Here is a 20,107-nt window from a genome sequence, read left to right on the forward strand (position 1 = left end):
TACCAAAGTACCATGAAGCAAAATTCCTTTGAGAGCAGTAGATGCTATAGAAATCATTTCTTGCTAATTTACAAGCATTAGTGACTAATATATAAGCATATGTTGCTCTGATAATATTTGTTTACATTTGTCAGTTATCAATTTGTAAATATGGGGTATTGCTGCCTCAGATCATGTGAGTATAGTGTCTTCTGCAGTATTATGGGTAGAGGGAAATATATGACAGTGAGGTTTTACTGCCAAAGCTGAAACTGTATGCTTTCAGCTGCATGGTACTTTTTRAAATATTTCTTGTTTTGTGTGTGTGTGTTGAAGTACAGAGTTCACTTGTTCTGAGCAAGCTTTATTGGTTGATTACTCAGTTCATTATTCATTATATTTTAGAAAAAAAAGGTGATTTTTCTGAGAAGGAACCAAGGTCTTGGGCTTTAACGCTTATATTTTTTGGAGGGGAGGGGGAAATGGACTATACAAATTTAACGGGATATTTACAGCTGTCGTTGGTTATAATTCTCTCTGTATAGCAGAAAGGCTGGGCAACTAGAACTTGTTTTTTTTTTTTTATTGTCATCTTATACCGAATTTATCACCTTACTTTGTCAAACTTACAGATTCACGTAGTATTTCCTTAGTATAAATTTGCTGAGACATAATGTGATTTTATRATTATGCCTTGCAACTGTGACATAACGTAGCTGTCATCTCTGTCCTTTTTGGTTACCTTCAACAAGTTACTTCATTCTGTTATGCCTCAATCTTCTTACTGTAAAATACGATGCTATGATAATAGGCTTGTCTTTGTTGTGCTTCACATATTAATGAATGTTTTTCTGTAAGGCTGTCCTGTCTCATAGAAGTGCTGAAAGAATACATTTATTAATACTCTTGCAGGATGACAAAGAAAAGTCTCTTACTATAATATACCTTGCTTTAAAACGTCACAATGGAAGAATAAAGCTAAATAGCATTTGTAACGCTTTGGCTAGCAGAAATAAAATTGTTACGTGTTCAGATTTTAAATGATAAGAGAAAACTTTGTGTCTTATGTTACTTTCTTAGACCCACCCAAAAACGTTTAAATGTAGTAGTTCACATTGTCTGAGATGGTTTCTAGTTAGCATATGTATCATATAGAAACCCAGGAATGGCTTTTTGCCAACAATATCCATAGCCACTTGTTTCAGTATCTCACTTCAGTCTCTTCCTCRCTCCACAAGTTTCCTACCCTGAGGTGAAAGGAAGTTTGAAAAGGACAGGGAAGGAATGTCTGGCCCATAGGAAAACCTGCTTCCTAACCTCATTAGTATTTTCTTGAGAAATGACCAGAAGCATGACAGTTTGTATTACCCTGCTGTTATTCCCCCTAATAACTGTGGATGTTCTTATTACATTTCTAAATGACTGTTCTCAAAGGTGGCTTGAGCAGAAGGTATTTCGTTTTATCAGGTTCGGATTGATTGCTTCTGTATTTCATTCCATATCTTCTTGTTCTTGCATTGTAGGAAAAGCAAGATAAGAATTTCCAGTTTATTTTTAATATAGCATTCGGTGTTGTATATACCCCTGTTAASAGTATATACATACACATACTCTTTTATATATCCCCCTGTGTTTGTCTGCTTTGCCTTGGTTTTCTTGATTTCTGTGGATGAATTGCTCCCCAGGTTAATTTTGGACAGATGTTCTGAGAATCTATCTGAGCTGAAAGAAGAACCCCAGCAGTACTTTACTTATTTAAGACAATAGAATAGAATATGTTACTTTCTAAAATGGCATATGTTTATGTTTAAGATATTATTTGCTTTCCTTGACTGTTTATTAACATTAAGGAGTCAAATGCCTTTTTTTCTGTTGTTTCTGCATTTAAGAGAGCAAGAAAGTCGTCATTCCCTTTCTGATAGTTTTATCATCTGTGGGGATTCAGTATTTTGACTTGGATTCTCAATGCTTCCAGTGGTTTCAGGCAATATCATAGCAGAGATGTTGGAGAAAAAGGGGGGAGGTCAGCAGCCTCAATTTAAATATTCTATCCATCTCCTGTTCTTATTACAAAAAAAAAAAAAAAAGTGTTTAAGGGCCTGCTTTGGATCTCTAACGCATAAAAAAAAAAAATGACAAGTGTGAATTGAAAAGCAAAGTCCCATTAATTCAGAGTTGGAGAGTGTCATTGTGCCGTTAAATATTAAGTCTGGAATGCTCTATTCCTTGCAATAAAAGAAACGTCAGTGAGAATCTAACAACCTGTTAGATGAATCAAAAAGAATTTACCTGACTTTTGTTTTCTTTGCAGACCACAGATGACATCCTGGTGGCCTCGGCTGAATGTCCCAGTGACGATGAGGACATTGATCCGTGTGAGCCGAGCTCAGGTGGGTTAGGTTAGTCAACTTTTTTTATTACTTCCTTTTATTTCATATTTGCATGCTCCAGTTGTTTAGGAATTGGAGGGATGGTCCTTTCTCACGGAGCAGGGAGAAGTTGGATTTGGGCCTTCACACAGTTGGCTGCACCTGACCCTTTCTCAAATATATCTGCCCGTATCACATTTATTGCTAGTTGTGGTGTGAGCAGCATCACTAGGAAGTGCAAGAGTACCCTTGAGAGAACATTCTTGGGCCCCTGTAGCTGTTTAGGGGTTTTATTTTTGTTTGGTTGGGGTTTTTTTTGGTGACAGAGAAGGGATGATTTGATTTAGGAGACAGATGGTGCAACAGCTTTAAGCATTTCCCCAAAATAAGATAAAAGTATATCTCAAGTATTATCTTATGTCAGGAGGAGAAGCAAAGTTTATTTGAATTAGGGTTTATGATGTTATGAATACTATGAAGATGATAAAGATCTGAAAATGTAAAAACAGCAGCCTGAAATTTTGAATTGTTTTATGGCATTTTTCCAAACCAAAGACTCTTCAGAATGTATGTTTTGATTACAAATGAGAATTTTTGACAGTTTGGTATTTCCCATGGAACCAGAAGAGTGGTGTTTTGACCATCTCCTTCCTACTTTCATAGAATAATGAAAAATTGGTCCTCATTTTTCTCTCTAATTTCCCACTTACATTACTACTGGATTAAATACTACATAGCATTTCTAAAAATCTTACTGCTTATTGTAGATGTAAAAGGAAGGCAAGACTTCATAATAGCTACTAGAATAAATTTGTTTCTCTATGAACCTTTACAGAAAAGATTATTCCTGCCTTCACTTTTGGCACGGGTTAGCTTTTACACTTTTTTGAGAGGCATTTTACAGCATCTGTTTACCTCAGCTTTTCATACTCACTTGAATTCTGTGTTATTCAGTGATACCTTTATTGTCAGTTGCCTCTGAAACACGGTGGTCTTTGGTACTTGTGGTATTATTAACGGTAGAAGAAGAATTAAGATAAATTTGTCATGTGTGCATTTAGTTTAAGTAGAAAACAAATTTGAGATGGGCCTGTATATTAGTGGAAACATAAGAAAGAGGTATCATTGTTTATTACAGCACCCAAMTGTGGGCTGCACATGCACCTGCACAGCCACAACACAAGCTAAATGCTACTCAATGCACGTACCCAGTTCCTTTTTGAAGTTGCATAACCTAAAGCTCACATGCAAAAATTATTTGATTTAACTTAAAAAGGGGCAGAGAAGGCTATCAGTTGTCCTCATCTTTGATGGACCTGCAGGGTAGCATTAGTTACCAATAACTTGAGCGTTTAAAGGTTAGATGAGAATCTTCTGGAGTCAAATTCATGTCCTTTCCAAGGGAGAGGTTTCAGAGTGTTTTTCAGAATACCAAGAGATGCAATTACCAGCCTTAAAACCGAGCAGTAACAGACACATTCAAGTCGCACGTTTTTACTGCTCTCAGGGAGGTCTTTCACTTGCAAATGCGCTAGAGAACGYGAACAAGGTATTTGAGAACTGAGTTGAGAGTTCATTAATATGAAAGTTTGAAAGTTAATTTCACAGATTTTTTTTCTTTGGCATTTCCTTCTTGGTTTCAAATTCTTGAGTTCAGGAGGAGTGTGTAGCTCAGTATGAGTCAGTACACTAGCCCATGTGGCTCTGAGCTCATCCATGGCAGCTGCCTCCTTCCTTCAGTTAAACTAGGCAGTTCTGTTCAGCAGATATGTATAAACCTTTTGTTTATTACATTAGTTACATTTGCATTGCCCRGGACTAAAAAATTCCCCAAGCCCACTCTTGCACTGGTTCTATTAGAAATGCATTTGCTGTAAGACGAAAATATTTTAGACTAATACTTCTCTGAGGTTACTTTTACTCCCGGCTCTGTGGCTGCAATGCCTGGTGGTCCTGGAGCCCTGCACAGTGGGTGCAGGAACAGGAGGACTGAAATGAAACTTTCTGACAAATTAGTGTTTCTCCCCAAACTGTGGCCCTGAGGGGAATATGTGAATGTTAGTCTTCCTGCAAGGGCTTGCCCATTAGCCTTAGACCCTCATGCTTAGCTTCTCATTTGTGACCCAGCTACACTTCTCATTTTTGTTTATTTGGGAATGGTTTTACTGCTTTACTTCTTGCATCCCAACTGCCGCTGCTTTCAGAAAAAGGTATAAATTGGCACAGGAGTCGTGTTCTCCATAAACCCAGTTGCCTAGATTGTTTTATCTGTCATTCTCCACATCAAAATGTCACTTGTCCTCCCACTCTGCAACTCTTAAAAAGCTATTAATTTGCCTCTCTCTTCTTGGAGAGAGTCTTATGAATAAAGCTCTCTCCATAAACAGTCCATAAACAGCAGAAATGCTCTGCTGCATCTAAATGATCCTGCAGTCCGCCCTCCATATCGACTGGGCCAAAGCCCAACCGAAGTTCATTGCCATAAGGGTACATTTAAATAATGACTACCTATACCGCACCTATTTCTAGCCAAAGTTCTCAGCTCAGACAAAAGCCTATTTTGCAAACACTTTGATTATGGCAACCTTTGTATTAGAAAGGGAAACAACCAATTATCTAGATATTACTCATTAACTAGATTTTTGCTTGAAACAGAGCTTCTTTTCTAGAAAAATATGTTGCAGTCTGTAATAGCTAGCAAGCTATGGTCTGTCACCACCACCTTTGCTTTCTATGCACCTGTCTTCTAAATAATAAATGGAAAGATGTGATTTGGAACAAATTTCAGAGGGGACATAAAATGTAGAACAGATAGGAGCTGCTAAGCAGCGATTCCATCAACTTGTCTGGAACATAAAGTCACAAAAATTATAATTGCAGATTTCATTGTGGTATACAAACTGCTAAATGTGCCATAATTGGATGAAGTCATAACAAATTTATCAGCATGCAAAACTTAGTCTACATGTTTTGTTTGCATTATTCTTTATGTGATAAAGCAACAATTTTGCTTCCACCATCTCCCCACAGCCCCTTCTCTTACTCTCARTGCTAATAATAGCACTAATAATGCTTTTCCTCAGCTTCATGTCATTGAGGAAATACTAAAGCCTGTWCATTTTGCAGGCGAGTTATGAAAAATTAACATTTTTATTTGGAACCCTATCCAAAAAGGGAGACCTGGGATGGTGTACTGGTTTTACCTGCTGAGCTGTGGGAGTGCTGGTGGACAAATTGCCTTTCTGCATATTAGGAGCGCTGCGCTTGCCTTCTGTGAGCTCACTGAAGAGCTTGGATTTCTGCTGGGTTTCAGTGAGCATTTGTGCTTCACAGCGTATTTGTTCCAGTTACACTGGTCTAGTGTTTTATTTGTTAGCCACTGGCCAGCCACTTCTGTAGACATCAAAATGTGGCTACCTATTTCTAGCTTCATAACTCACCTATAGGGAAATTTCCCCTTTGATGTCAGTTCAGTGATCTATACCAATTGGTAGGATTAGGTACCTTTTCTTAGTGCTGATTCTGAGGGAGGAATAGGACTTTTTTGTTTGATTTTGTCTATGTTTTGTTGCAAGGATCTGTAATAAGATAGCTGGATGGATCAGCAGCCATCAGCTGATCAGATGGGCTGATCTTTGCACATGTGTGCTGGGGAAGGCTTTGGGTGGTGAGCACATAGTCTAGGTCCCACCTCTGGGTGTGAGCTGTGTCCTGCATATGTACCTCCCTTGCACAGCTGAAATATGGCCCGTGAACAATACATGCTCCTTACTAGACATTTCCTGTCTCATATTGTTGTGATGCATTCCTGGTGCAATTGCTGCAAAAATAAGGACGTTTCAGCATTAAGTGAAGTGATTCCTATAATTTATGCATCAGTGCAAGTGTGTTGTTTAACACCGTTCATGGAGTGCATTGTGCAAGGAGCCGAAACAAAGAAAAATGAAATTATAGCTGGTTCACATGGCAGCTGTGGTCTTTATGGCTCAAGACATAAAGGGAGTATTTGTGCCTCAGTTCAATTATCCTGTAGTTCAGTTGAGGTTTCCAATATGAGAAAGATCACTGGCTTGCCTTGGATCAACCTTGTTAAATGCTCAGCAGAAATGCATATGGATGTGTCTGGGCTACTACATMGTGAAAATTATGCTTTATTTATAAACTTTCTAAATGTTAGTGTTTGGAGGGAATGGCACTTACCATTTCCATACATAAATGAACAGGGGAAAATAATTTTTCCTTAAATTATCTTAGAAAACGAGGTTAAAAAATGATGGTTGATCAACTGTATCAATACTGATCTACCCTTGGGCCAGCGATTTTACTGCATCATGGAGACACTGAGTACAATTACAGCTTTCCAGACAATGTTAAGGGTTTCCAAGCATTCCAAAAGCTTGGAGCTGCTTTCAGTCTAACATTTTTCAATATCTTGGAGACTCGTGCCTCCTCAGTGCATTCTCTGTAGTTCTCGTGGTGATGGTGTGTGTCTGGTGGTGGGCACCCTCTCATACGTCCTTTGCACAGCCCCACTTATGTTAGATCAAGTGGTATGTGGGATGACCTTTTAAGGTCAATTTTAAAAGCACATTTTAGGACAAAGTTGTTGTTGCTAGCTAACTGTGCCTAAAATCACACTCGTTCTTGCTAGTGTTGGATGTTGTCACCCTTCCCTAGAGGGTTTGAATGATGAACAATCATGCTGTGAACAGCAGGATTATTATTTGTCTGGCAGTACCTGAAGCTCCATACTTCAGGCATATGCAGACAACAGGAAATGGTAGTACTTGTTCAGAAGACTTTATGAAGTGATCACGAGTATCACTCTGACCTCTTGAATTGTTTGGAGTTAGACACCTCTATAGCACAGACGAAACCAGATGGTGAAGCAGCATTTCTAGTAGTTTGAGTAAATTTAGTCATATTATAAACAGTAATTCAGCAGAAATGGGCACGTTGCCCAGTGCTCATAAAGAAGTGGCCATGGGATCCTGGCCTGCGTCAGGAGGAGTGTTGCCAGCAGGTCAAGGGAGGTGATCCTGCCCCTCTACTGAGCTCTGGTGAGGCCACCCTTGGAGTATTGGGTGCAGTTCTGGGCTCCCCAGTAAAAAAATGGATGTGSAGCTTCTAGAGAGGGTCCAGTGGAGGGCAACAAAGATGATTAAGGGAATGGAACATCTCTCGTATGAAGAAGAACTAAGTGAGCTGGGCCTGTTTAGCCTAGAGAAGAGAAGACTGGGAGGAGATCTGATCAATGTGTACAAATACCTGAGGGGAGAATGTAGGGAGGATGGGGCCAATCTCTTCTCAGTGCTGGCCAATGACAGGACAAGGGGCAATGTCTACAAGTTGAAACACAGGAAGTTCCATCCCCATATGAGGAAGAACTTCTTTCCTGTGAGGGTGACAGAGCCCTGGAAGAGGCTGCCCCAGGAGGTTGTGGAGTCTCCTTCTCTGGAGGTCTCCCAAACCCACCTGGATGCCACCCAGTGCGYCGTGCTCTGGGTGTCCCTGCTGGAGCAGGGTGTTGGAGTAGATGCTCTCTAGAGGTCCCTTCCAACCTCAACCATTCTGTGATTCTGTGTGTTTCTTCTAAATACTTCATAGATAGATAAATATATCTAAAATACACAAAATGACTTTTGCTTATTTAATTTTGGAACTACCATGAAGGATTTATATATATATATAATTCAATAGATAAAYATTACAGTTCCTTTAAATGCCAAAAATCTTTCTTGCTCCTTTTTCTTCAACACCAACGCATGATTGAGTCAAGTCTCGTTGTCATATGTTGACTGTGCAAGTTAAAGGTTTCTTGAGCACGAGCAGAGATCTTTCCAGTTTGGGGCACCATCATTCCTAGGTGTTTTTGAAGGCTGTTTTTTCTGTCTTCAAGCAGGGGAGCTATCTATGGCCAAACCATTGTGCTTCCAGCTAACTGTTTGCAAGTACCTGATAAATTAAATTAATTAATGGGGTGTTAGAGAGCAAATGGTATGCCAGCTGCAGTTTATCAACTGATTGCCATGTTAAGAGAGGGCTGGTAGTTTGGGGTGCTGCATTACCCATCTGCCAGAYGAGGAGGAGAACTTCTTAAATTGTRTTTCCTCACAATCAGMGCAGTGTGAATTTTCTTTGTCTCTTGCATGCCTGGTAGTAGGGTTGTTATTGCTAGGTTTTGGCTGCTTGCTAACACTTAATTTAAACCTCTGTGGAAACTTTGGATTTTTTTTTTTTTTTTATTCAGTGTGTGACTAGTCATTTACTTGACATCCTGTGAAGTGGCAGGGGAATGCTGACAAATTTGAGAACTAGTTAGTCTCTAAGGATGTTGCTCATAAATAGAAGCAGGGAAAACTCAGGGCAAAAGTACCCTGTAAATGAAGTTGCATGTAGCTGAGATAGTCTAACCATAGGCTATAGGCCATTCTCATTCTAACTATATAAACACCTGATTGAAACCTTGTTCTCTGAGGTTGTCATTCTTTGCTGGCCTGTAGATTTCCAAACCTGATCTTTTCCGCATGTTAAGAGTGGTAGTCTAGATTTTGGACTTTGAGAGTTTAAATTTAAGCTGATTTAAACTGTAGATCTAGCAATAGTACACATTGTGAACACAGCATTTAAATAGTTACTGAAAAGAGATAAATGAAAGATGGAAGCAATGAGAACAGGATAATTATTTAAAAATAAGACAAAGCCTTATAGATCAAACTTGTATGTGTTAACATCAGAGTAACCTGTATTGTTTTCTAAAATATGATGAGAAGCAAAGATAAGGTGGACTTATTAATATTTTTACATTTTTAATATTATTATTATGAGAAAAAGAACAAGGGGGAAAAAAAGCCCACAAAGTGTTTTTATCAATCCTGTGGCCCACGTGCCTTTCTCTCTGCGAGTCCAGAGAAGCATATGGGGCTTTGGCAGTAGCAAGATTCACGCTAAACATGTAGAGCTACACACAGAGTCTGCATCTGAGCCTCTTGTTAGTGAAAATTTAACTTGATATTGGTAGCAGTCAGGTTTCCAAAATATGTGCATGCATACTGCAGATGTCTTCAAAGCCTGGGCCCTTCTCTTCCCAGGCATGTTACCAACTTTGTCAGTAATGGATCTGACTTGATAATCAACTTTAGAGCAAGTTGCATGCAGTGTACTTTCAGCTCCATCATTCAAGCCAAATATATATAAAATGTGAGACACAGATATTTCTCTTCATGTAGTTGTAGCTGTTTAGTGTGAAATCGCTCACAATTGCAAAGATGGACATGGGCATCTGTACTGCAAATTCAGGCAACCAAGAATTGGTCGTTCCTTGCTCTGCAGGTCAAGGCACTAGATCTCCCTCTTTACAACGAATTTTAATGCTGCCTTGCAGAAAACTGCTTCTTAGTTTAGGCAGTTTGGAATCTGTTTTTTATCTCTGTACTTTTTAACCTTGTTATCTGTACTGAAACGTTGGTCCTGCTAAGCCTACTGATAAAGCTTCCACTGAGTTCACGGGAGCCTAAATATTTCTGCTGCTGACACAGCAGGGCTTTGGTAGTGAAGCTCATCTAACAGCTGCCACCAAAAACGTATGTTTGAGGTGCCTCTGCCCTTTCCTCGCAGGAACTCTGGTGTTGATCTTATTCTTCAGATGGCTAGAGCCACAGGCTACTAACTAAACAAACTAACTGTACAAAAGTTATTGATTTATCTGCCTGAATTGGTGCCCCATGATTAGAACAGCTTAGCTCTAGCTTGAGAACATGCTATCAGTATTATGTATTTTTGTCTTCCTTACCTTATTTGCAAAAAGATTTATTTTTTTCTTTCATTCAGGAATGCTTTAGTTTGAGAACTAGACCACCCACTGACTGCTGATCAGTCAAAATTTCTGAAGTGAGGTAATAAATTACTGAAGCTTCCCCAGAACACGCACAAAAACAGGATAAATTACTTTATGTAGAAAAGAAAGCAGCAGAGATGCAAAGGTGAATAACAAATGTAGGAGTGGGGAGAGGCAGGATTGACAGCTGATCTGGTAAAAGGAGAGAGGATACATATTGCAGGAGGAGGAGTAGTGAAAGAGGAGTGATACAACTGAAAATGTTAAAACATATTAATAAAACAACTTGGAGCACAGCGATGAAGAGACTGCTAAAAACATGGTGATATTTTGGTTTATATTTTACAGTCTGTGAAATACTCTGTGAAATATTCCCCTCAGCTCTGCAAAGCGTATTAAGTTAGAAAATCCTTTTTTTTTGGCATGTTCTGTAAATTGCAACTGTGGTACCAACTAATCTGTTTCCCTTGAGACTTATTGTGATATACAAAGAATCAGAAAATAACCGTCCCACCTTTCAACCACCTAGAAAAATATGTCCTGCCAAACCTAGAGCCCTAAGGAGTCAGTAGGACTTTAGAAAATGATTCGAAGTCGATATCTGACAAATCATTGCATCTGGTAATAAGTAGGTTATTCTGTGCAAAGAAGGAATGTTTAGCTTTCTAGTAAAACAACCASTGCTTTTAGCTAAGGATCATGTTTTGCTATTAGGCTACTTTGAGCACCAGCTTAGTTAATGTCACTTTAGGGTCATTTTAATGCATTATATCTTTCCTTCTGAGAACCCTCAAGATTTCTGTTTATAGGGAATAAAGAATCTGGATTTGCACACAAAAGACTAGTAGAACAGATAGTCTAATAATTTTCTCTAAAACACATTTGAAATGAATAGGTTGTTGCTTTATTCTCTCAAACCTGGAAAGCATCAGACAGATTTGTTTAAAAAAAAACCAACGGTGTGAGTCTGGGATGGTAAGTGCAACTCATGATTAAGCTGCTCCTCTCGGTCCTCACACCTTTCCTCACATGTGTGCAGGGTGTGCAGGCGCACACGGGCACTGGGTGCAGCTTCTGTCCACACCGATCACCACGTCATCTCATTGACCAAACCCCGTGGGGTGTGCGTGCACAGCAGTGCAGCTAGTGTTGTGGTAACTTTCTCAGGTGGATTGGTGGTGCCTTKGGACATAGATCTGAGCAAGAGAAGGATATTAACTGCCTGCTGCAGGCGTGGGAGGCAGGACTTGTGGACCATGCTAGTATCAGAGCTTCCCTTTCGTTGTTGTCCTGCCCTCTCTTTTCCAAGCCAGGTGGCAGTTGTCACTGTCGATGTGTGGAATTATCGCCTACCCCTTCCCTCCATGACAACACAGTCATAGCTGGACAACCCCAAGGACAAATCCCATCCGTGCCTCCCTTCAAGAGCCCATGAGGCTGGGCAGGAGCAGGCTGCAATACTCTTGTATCCAGAGCCAGCGTGGGCTTCAGTTCAGCCTCTTGACAAGATCATGGCAGAACCTTACCCTGATTTTTCTTTTTCTTTTTTGAAGTTGGGCTCTGCCTAATCCCCCAGATCAGCAGAGGAAGCGCCGAGGTGTGTTTTTCAGACGTGTTCTTTGTAACACAACACGTTGAAATTGCAGTGAGCTCAAAACCCAGCTCACCAGAACCCTACAAAGCTAGAGAGAGCCGCCCGCAAGCAGGTGTACAATGATAGCACACCGAGTGAAAATTAGTACGTGTCCTGCGAATAATTACCTTCATGCCTCATTGCAAATGTAGTAGTTAAACATTCCTGTCTTGTGAGTAATTTCCTATTCACAGTTTGTGGGAAAGCATAAATGTAAAGAAAACAGGTTTGGGGTCTTTTTGCATTTTTGTTTTGTTTTGTTTTTAAGTCTGCTAATTTCAATTCTCAAACACCGTGGGAGCCTACAGTTCCAATTTTCTTTTCACAGTATTAATGAAAACTGGGCACTGGAAATAGTCAGAATTTTCCCTTTTAGATTTTAAGCCACTTAGAAGTACAGTCAAGAATAATAACTTTCTAATCCATTATTACACAATGCAGAACTGTGGTCAATTGCTATTATTTMATGCAAAGTTTTTCCTAAGTGGTAGAAGAGTGTTTGTTTTTTTATTATAAATCAGTCTCTAGAGGCAGTCCAGAAGGGCTGSTCAGCACTGTTAGGAGGAAGATTTCTAAGCAAGTGTCAGAGCAGGCGGTTTAAGAAGGGATCATTGCACAACAAGGTATTTCCTATCACTGTTACGGTATGGTCTGAGCATAATCATAGTTTTTATGATCTTTTCTTATTCCTCACTGAACCATTAATTAGATAGCTTCAGGTTAAGCTCAACTTACTATAGATAGTTTCAGGTGTTGTGTTTGATTCTTAATTATTGGGGATCTTCCTTTGCATCTTGCTCAGCCTCCAAGGTATTTAGCTTCTCATCTGTACCCTGAAGCTTCAGCTGGGATGTAGTTAGTGTCTTTGAGGTGCTGCAGACACCAGCAGAGACTGCAGGTATCCTCAGTGTAGCAGCCACGGTCACCCACAGACGTAGCTTCACTGCTGGACTAGGAGCCAGTGGCTCTGCCTGGTTCAGGTGCAAGGATGCTGGGGAAGAAAATTGCATTGGGTGTTTTTCAAACACCAATGAAGTTTGGATTTCTGCAGCCTTATAATGGGCACTGTCTGTCCCTTGAGATCATCTGCAGTTCCTGCTCACACAGGAGGGGGCAGGGGAGAGGTGCTCAAGGGGTATYATACCCCTTGAGCACCCCAGTCTTTGTCACATCAGTGAAAGGCAGCAGTTCCCGCAATGTTATGAGATGTGCATTTATTTATTTACATGTATTTCTTAGGAAACATAGGCTGACCTTTGTCTAGAGCTTGCATCAGAAAATGAGGTGCTTCTTGCTTATAGCACATGTATTGAGCATTAAATAGCTGGAATGGTCACTCACAAACACATGCTTTGTTTGCCTCCTATTTTCTTTGTTTTGCCTCCAATTTTCTTACTCTTCACATGTCCTGGGAGGCCCTGCTAGGCTAAAGGAATGTTCTAATTTAAGTAAATGGAAAATTAGGAAGTCATTTTCCTTGCTGAACTGTTCCTTTTGCAAAAGACCAAACAAACATACCACATCTTCCAAACAGGTGCTTTGAAAATGTTGCACATTTAAATAACATTGAAGTAGCCATGGTATCTTCCTTGGACAGATGGGATAAATGAGATAACTGTGAAAATGTTCTTAAAAATAAAAGGATGCCATCAGGTGGGAGGCAAGAGTTTAGGTAATGTTGAAAAATACTGCTTACTGCTTCTCAGGTTAACTCGGTTATTAAAAGAATGATTTCTCGTAAGCAGCAAAGTGTGATTCAGTGGACGTTAATAGTAAAGTTAGTTGTCAGCATTTGGCCCAGATGTCTGTATTTTAAAGGGATAAAGCAGCCTTTGCCTATTAGGCATTTAAAGAGTTTATTCAGTAGCTTCAATTACTTCTCAGACAGAAATTAATTTCCGGAATTCACATACAGTGAGATAAGACTTTGTCTCATTTTCTCTGACTATAGAAATTCTCAGGAGTCTCTATTCTGCAACAATGCACTGTGTCTTGTAAAACAATAAATGACACCCTGTGCATAAAAGAGTTTCTATTTTCTACAATAGCTACAATGAAGAAACAGGATATAATATAGTCACTGACTACTTTGAGATAGATCCCATTTCCTAGTTAGGTAGTGTCTACCTTAGGAAAAAATAAAAGAGGCTTTGAAGTGAAACTTCAAGATATTTTGGGTAGTGGTAGAATAGACCAATTGTACCAACTTGTAACAGCTAAGAACTTTCAGGGAAAAATACATAAAGTTAAGATACTATTTGACACGAATGACAGTCTTACTGTGGTGCCTCTGTTCTTTCAGCCAAATCAAATGTCACCTTCCTTAAACCTATGTGGGATAAGTGCCAAGAAGTGGTGTTTTAACTCTAAGAACACAAATCACCGATGAATAAATTATGAGTAATTTCAAGGTGGTGAGGGAGCTAAGTTCTTCTTGGGTTCTGCAGCTTTTTTGCTGTATTTTATTATTCATAGACCAATTGTGGATGTCTGTAGCTGGTGGCTGATTTTCATGGTGCTTGTCCAACCTTCCTACAATTGTCTGACCCRGTTTTATAGTTTGTGTGGCATTGCCTTTAATTATGGGCCCTTAAAATCGTTGTCTTCCCATCATGTCCTTACAGCAGAGAAAGGTGACTGTGGGGCATCAGTGCTTCCATGCACCTCGAACTAGAGGTTTGCCAACAATTAATGCAGGCWAGGCCTGACAAAGCTCAGCTCATGCATGTATTCTAATCCTAGTGTTTCATACTACTCCCAGTTAGCATTTACATTATATTGAGAGCATTTTCAGCTGTGCCTAATGACCTAAAAGGCAGTTTTTGTGAGCCCACTTGGATGCTTAGTGGCAGTGCTTAATGCAGTGCTTGGAGGGAAACCTGGGATTCACCCACTGCTCTTTCTTGCCTCTGAGCTCAGCCAGGCTGCGAGGGCTGAGGATAGGCACCCTCCAGGGTTTCGGAAATGCTGCTTTAGTCATTGGGATATTGCATGGGTTCCAACACTTCATTTTTGTCCAAGATACTAAGTTAGAAAAGAAGGTCCATCTCTCCTATCCCTGCTGGAGGAGATTCTGTACACACACCTGCAGCAAAGGGAGGAGATGATGGCTCGATAAGCACCGTGTCTGCCGTGAGCATTTAACCTGGAAATTCCTCACAGAATTTCTTACTGTTTCACTCTGCATGGCCGTGTGAGGAGATAAAATGTTCCACACAACACAGTAGTCCCTGTCAAGAAAATTTTACAGTCTTAAGGCTTGGGTCAGCTCGGTTCATATCATAACTGAGTAGAACAGAATCTGTSCTAAGTGGGTTCTTGGAAGGCTGAGCTCTTGCCTGGTATAATTTGGAAGGGGTGTTTTTTGTTTGTTTGTTTCCTTTCTTTGAATATAGAGTTGCTTGAAGGAATGGCTGGGGTTGGCATCAACAAAGAAAAGAGGAAATAAAAGGAGTTGAATGCAGAACTGGCCTAGACTATAGGCCCACTGAAGGAATATGTGAGTTAGAAAAGATMTGGTAGAGTTCCATAGGACTGTAAAACAAAACAAAGTAAATATAGTTAATTGGAGAAAAGCAAAAATCATCAGGAGTAGAGGAGAAACTGACAGCCTTGTTGAAGGAGAACTAAAGAAGAACTGAGGATATATTATTCGTAGCAAACTTTCTGGCTGCTTAGCATTGTGTTATAAATTTTGTTTTTTTATTTTTTTCCCCTATCCTGTTYAGTCATCTTATTATCACTGCCCTCTCAGTAAACACTACGGCAATGCATTATCTGAGCACACAAAATAACTCTTGCTGTTGTCAGACTGGAGCAAGAGAGCGTTCCCTTCCTCCCCGAGCCAGTGTTTGGCATTTAGACTGCGGTASCTGTTATTGCGGGTCATTTAGGCATTCTTTGCTTTGTAACAACAGTTGGACAAATGATACTTTCGAAGGCGAAAATGAGATTTCCCTTGCTCTCCTTTCTCTCATTKAAAAGCCTGTTTGCTTACCCTGGCAGATGTGCAAATGGAACAAGCAGCAAACCTGAATGTTTTAGGACCATTAGAGCGGGGTGCTTGGCTAGCCGCTGACCTCCTGAGCGTGATGTGCGAGATGCCACATCCATAGCGGGGAGATAAGACTTACTCCTCTGTGCAAACTCCATAATAACCTCTCCCTTATTTCATTATCTACCTACAGCAAATCCTACCAGGGCAGGAGGAGGAAGGGAGTACCCTGGCTCATCTGAGGTGATTCGTGAATCCAGCAGCACCACGGGCATGGTAGTTGGCATCGTGGCCGCGGCAGCACTGTGCATCCTCATTCTCCTGTATGCCATGTACAAGTACAGGAACCGAGACGAAGGATCCTATCACGTAGATGAGAGCCGAAACTACATCAGTAACTCAGCACAATCCAATGGGGCTGTGATCAAGGAGAAGCAGCCCAACAGTGCTAAAAGCTCCAACAAAAACAAGAAAAATAAGGATAAGGAATACTATGTCTGATCTCAACATCTAAAAGAACGCTTGTATAGAAATAGTCTTCATTTTATCTGAGACATAATACAAACTTATTTACTTTACTTTTTATGAAGCACATACAAAAGCAAACAAAAAAGACAGGGAATGCAATCAGAAAGGAAAGACTGTTTTTAAAAACAAGCATCTTATGCTCTTGTTTTTCAGAAACAGGAGCTGATAAATTCCCTAACATCCACAGTGTTTTCATTTACTCTGCCTGTCTTTATGTTGCTGGAACATTTCTGAAAGGCAATGACGACACCACGCATTCATAAAGCAAGGAGTATTACTACAACATCAAGGCACAATATGAAACAAAACAAATAAATAAAAACAAAACAGGAAAAAAATGTGAAAAAAAAAAAAAGAAGCTACCTATGATTCTGGATTTAGCCAAAGTGCTAGCGCTTTCGTGAGAAGTAAGTTAGTCTTATTGTCAGAGAAGACTGTCATTATATATGGTGACTCAACAAGCAAACATAACGAGTTTACCGTCTGGTGCAGTGAAGCAGTGATTGGAAACTTGCATTTGAATCAAAGTGCTGGCTTTTCTGAAGACTTGTGTAGAAGTACTTTCAAAAAGCCCCTTTCTGGTTGTGAGGAAAATAGTATGGAGGCCTTATTTTCAAAAACAAAAACATGGAATATAAGGCACATTTCCACAAAAAAAAAAAAAAAATCAAAAACCAACAAAAAAATAAACACAAACAAAACAAGAGGGCATAGATGCAATCATTGGGAAATTTTCATGCACGCTTAATATGTTATTACATATGTTTATATAAAAAAAACACATCTATATGTGCTTTCTGGACTGTGATAAGTGATGTTTTATAGCCTGTTGTATAGAAAATGCAAACTATATCTGCTCTTCAGCCATTTTTGGTAAACTCAATGTTATAAGTGTTGCTAGGTATAGAGAGTTTTATGACATCTGGAGCAACAGACATACTTCAGTTTTTTGCAGCCATTAAATTTTCACCAATTTCTTCTTTTTTCTTTCTTTTTTCTTTTTTCTTTTTTTAATTTACAGTGTAGTGGTTATCCTAAGGGGGATGTGTATGAATGTATATAAGAGTCAGCTAATTTTTTTCTTACCTGTACAGCCTCTATTCTGTTGCAATTAAGTTTTAGTAGTTTGTATGAAAGAAGTGGACTAGAAAGCAAAAATATATATCTACTGTAATTTCTCTTCTCCCTCCTACCCCTATCTCTTGCTCCTGATATGCATCAATGAAGTTGATCATAATGGCCAATTCTCCTAGAATTTTATTAGCTAAATAGTTAATGACTTCAAGTGGCCTTTGGCTTCCAGTCAAAGCTTCACTAATGGAGAGCATGGTTTGCCTTACASAAACCTTGTTCTTAAGAAATTACAAGAATGAAGAATTTCTTGAGAATCCTAGGAAGGGTCATATAGTGTTTATCCGGCAGTCTGTTACATAAGCAATCGCTGGAACAGCAGTGAGTGGTAAGATACAAAAAAAAAAAAACAGAATAACCAGTTTTCCAGGCTGATTCTACTGCAGAATTTACCCTTTCCTCCAAAAAAGAAGTAAACTCGAAGTGCATGGTGATACGTTTCAAGGGTGGGCATTTTGACATATGAGGAASTATTTTTAACTAATGTGATTGTGTGGTATTGGAAGACATCATAACCAGACAAATATAAGTTGATCATATTTTAATGTAACACATAGCTTTTCTTACATATACAAAACTTAATGCATTTTAGTTGAACATACTACGTATAATGCTATAATTTACACGGTATGTTGTTTTAGTATTGTTTCATTAAGTTCACAGCAATATTTCATAGCATAACATTTCATTTACGTGGAAGTTCAAAGGGAATATATTAGATAGAGAGAAGGTAGCTCAATAGAAATCAACCAAATCATTGTAAGGCCTCCTGGGAGGAATATGGATGTTCACACTTTGCAGGCAGGAAGAAGGAATATAAATTAGCTTTAACCATCAGGCACAACACATTTTGTTGTGTGTTATTCACTCTAGCTAATGAGAAATGCTTAAAATGGGCACAGCTATCTATCTGAGCGTCAGAGCACTTTAAAGAATACATGTAGCTGACATGAAAATGCTTCACTTGGAGGCTGACAAGCAACACATCAAGGTGTGTAGAAGCTTTTGTTCTTTTTTTTTTTTCATAAAACATTTACAGAAAAATGAGACCACATTCACAAAATCCATCCCAAATTCATTTCTTGGAGCATTCTTCACCTGCAGTATTCATGGTTTCTCCCACCTTTAMAAGACAGCTGTACTCAGGGAGAGGTAGGATCAGATAAACAGAAGGCCATTGAGGGAAGCATGAGATGGCAGCTAGAGGGGGAGAAGATGAAGTTGAAAGCCAAGTGATGCTTAGAATCAAAGGATGTCAGTGTTTAAAGGTACGTCGAAGATCAAGAATACAGGTCTAGACATGAYATAGAGTTTGGTTTGGGCAAGATGAAGTGGTCTTTTCAGCTTGATATTGATTGTATTAATTAAGTAGCATGGCCAGGTCAACTTGCAGGCAGTTTGGTAGATTAATCTTTAACTAAATCCATACATCAAGGAAAAAAAAAAAAAATCTGCTACTACTATAAGCAAATACACTTTTAATACTGTTTCTGAAGGTTCTCCTTTTTCTCTTTAATTTCACAATTTAATACAAAGCAAATATGGACATTTTGGATTAAGTGGATTAAAGGTCTTTTATGTTTTAAGAACAAAGACAAATAAACATAAAAACAACTACCTAATAGAAAATTGGATCCTTTCTCTATAATAACTAATTTGTTTGACTGAGATGGCTTCATTTCTATGACTGTATTGTGTTGCCTTTTTTAACAAAACACTAAATAATGTGTGAAACTATTTCAACCCTAAGACATTGAAGAGAGGCCCAATGCCCCTAACCTTATAGTGCTTTCTGTGATAGATATTTACGATTTTTTTATTTGTTGCAAGGCCAATTTATTCATTATTGGAAATGCTAAGCAAGTGGAATTTACTGTTTTGTTAATAAAAATGTTTCTTAATACAAATGTTGGCTTGTTTCTTCTCTTGTCCTTTGATTTGAAATATGTGTTTATCTTAAAACAGGGATAACCAAAGAATTGAAACTGGTATAAAGTTACAGACATGTTAGGAAAGTCACTTCAGAATTCTTTGTGTATTAAAATGAAAACCTTCAATTCTTGTGTTCTGCATTTTCCATTGTTTTTTTTCTTTTTTTTTTTTTTTTTGCATATTTTTTTTAATCAGAAACTTAAAACTTGGTGTTTCCCTGTCCTGCTGGCTCCTGGAATGAGAAAAAAAAATCCATTCTTTTATAGCATTTTTTTTTCTGGTGGAAAGAAGATGTCAGAAGGTAAGGTAGTGAAATGAAAAATTAAAACTGAAAATATTTTGTCTAGAGGATGGTTTGAAATTAGTGGAAAAAATAGCATACTTCAGATCCTTAAAATATCCTAGATAATAATTACAAAATTTCAACTATAGCTAATCCGTTACATGAATATTTTCCTATTTAACAAGGCATTTTAATTCATGGCTAACTTCACATGAGCCTCTAATCCTATTGATTTAAGCAGGTGCCTAAAGTTGCCTAAATACTTTGGAGAATGAGGATGGAATTAAGCTTTGGGATCTAAACTCCAAAAAGAATTTAAGTGTGCATCTTCTTCTGTCACATCAGTAGCTTCTTTGACTTCAATAGGATTTCTTTCACCTGCTTCATTAGGTATAGAAGTAATATTTTAGATAATTTGGGT

At 38.8% G+C, this 20,107-nt stretch overlaps 1 protein-coding gene across 7 annotated transcripts in view; it reads left to right on the plus strand.

Annotated features, from left to right (window-relative positions):
- NRXN1 (neurexin 1) overlaps nt 1-19,188 on the plus strand; it is a 592,551-nt gene extending 573,363 nt beyond the window's left edge. For 4 of the 7 annotated variants that reach the window (XM_026048048.1, XM_026048052.1, XM_026048051.1 and 1 more), the window contains 2 exons: nt 2,291-2,378; nt 16,006-19,188. In XM_026048048.1, the coding sequence (XP_025903833.1) occupies nt 2,291-2,378; nt 16,006-16,313 (396 nt within the window). In that variant the 3' untranslated portion in view covers nt 16,314-19,188. The remainder of the gene's footprint in view (nt 1-2,290; nt 2,379-16,005) is intronic. The other 3 variants (XM_026048049.1, XM_026048050.1, XM_026048054.1) reach the window with 1 other exon arrangement.
- Nucleotides 19,189-20,107: the final 919 nt, after the last annotated feature.

Source organism: Nothoprocta perdicaria, unplaced genomic scaffold (genome assembly GCF_003342845.1).
Source record: "Nothoprocta perdicaria isolate Ctin4 unplaced genomic scaffold, notPer1 scaffold_51, whole genome shotgun sequence".
Taxonomy (NCBI): Eukaryota; Metazoa; Chordata; class Aves; order Tinamiformes; family Tinamidae; genus Nothoprocta; species Nothoprocta perdicaria.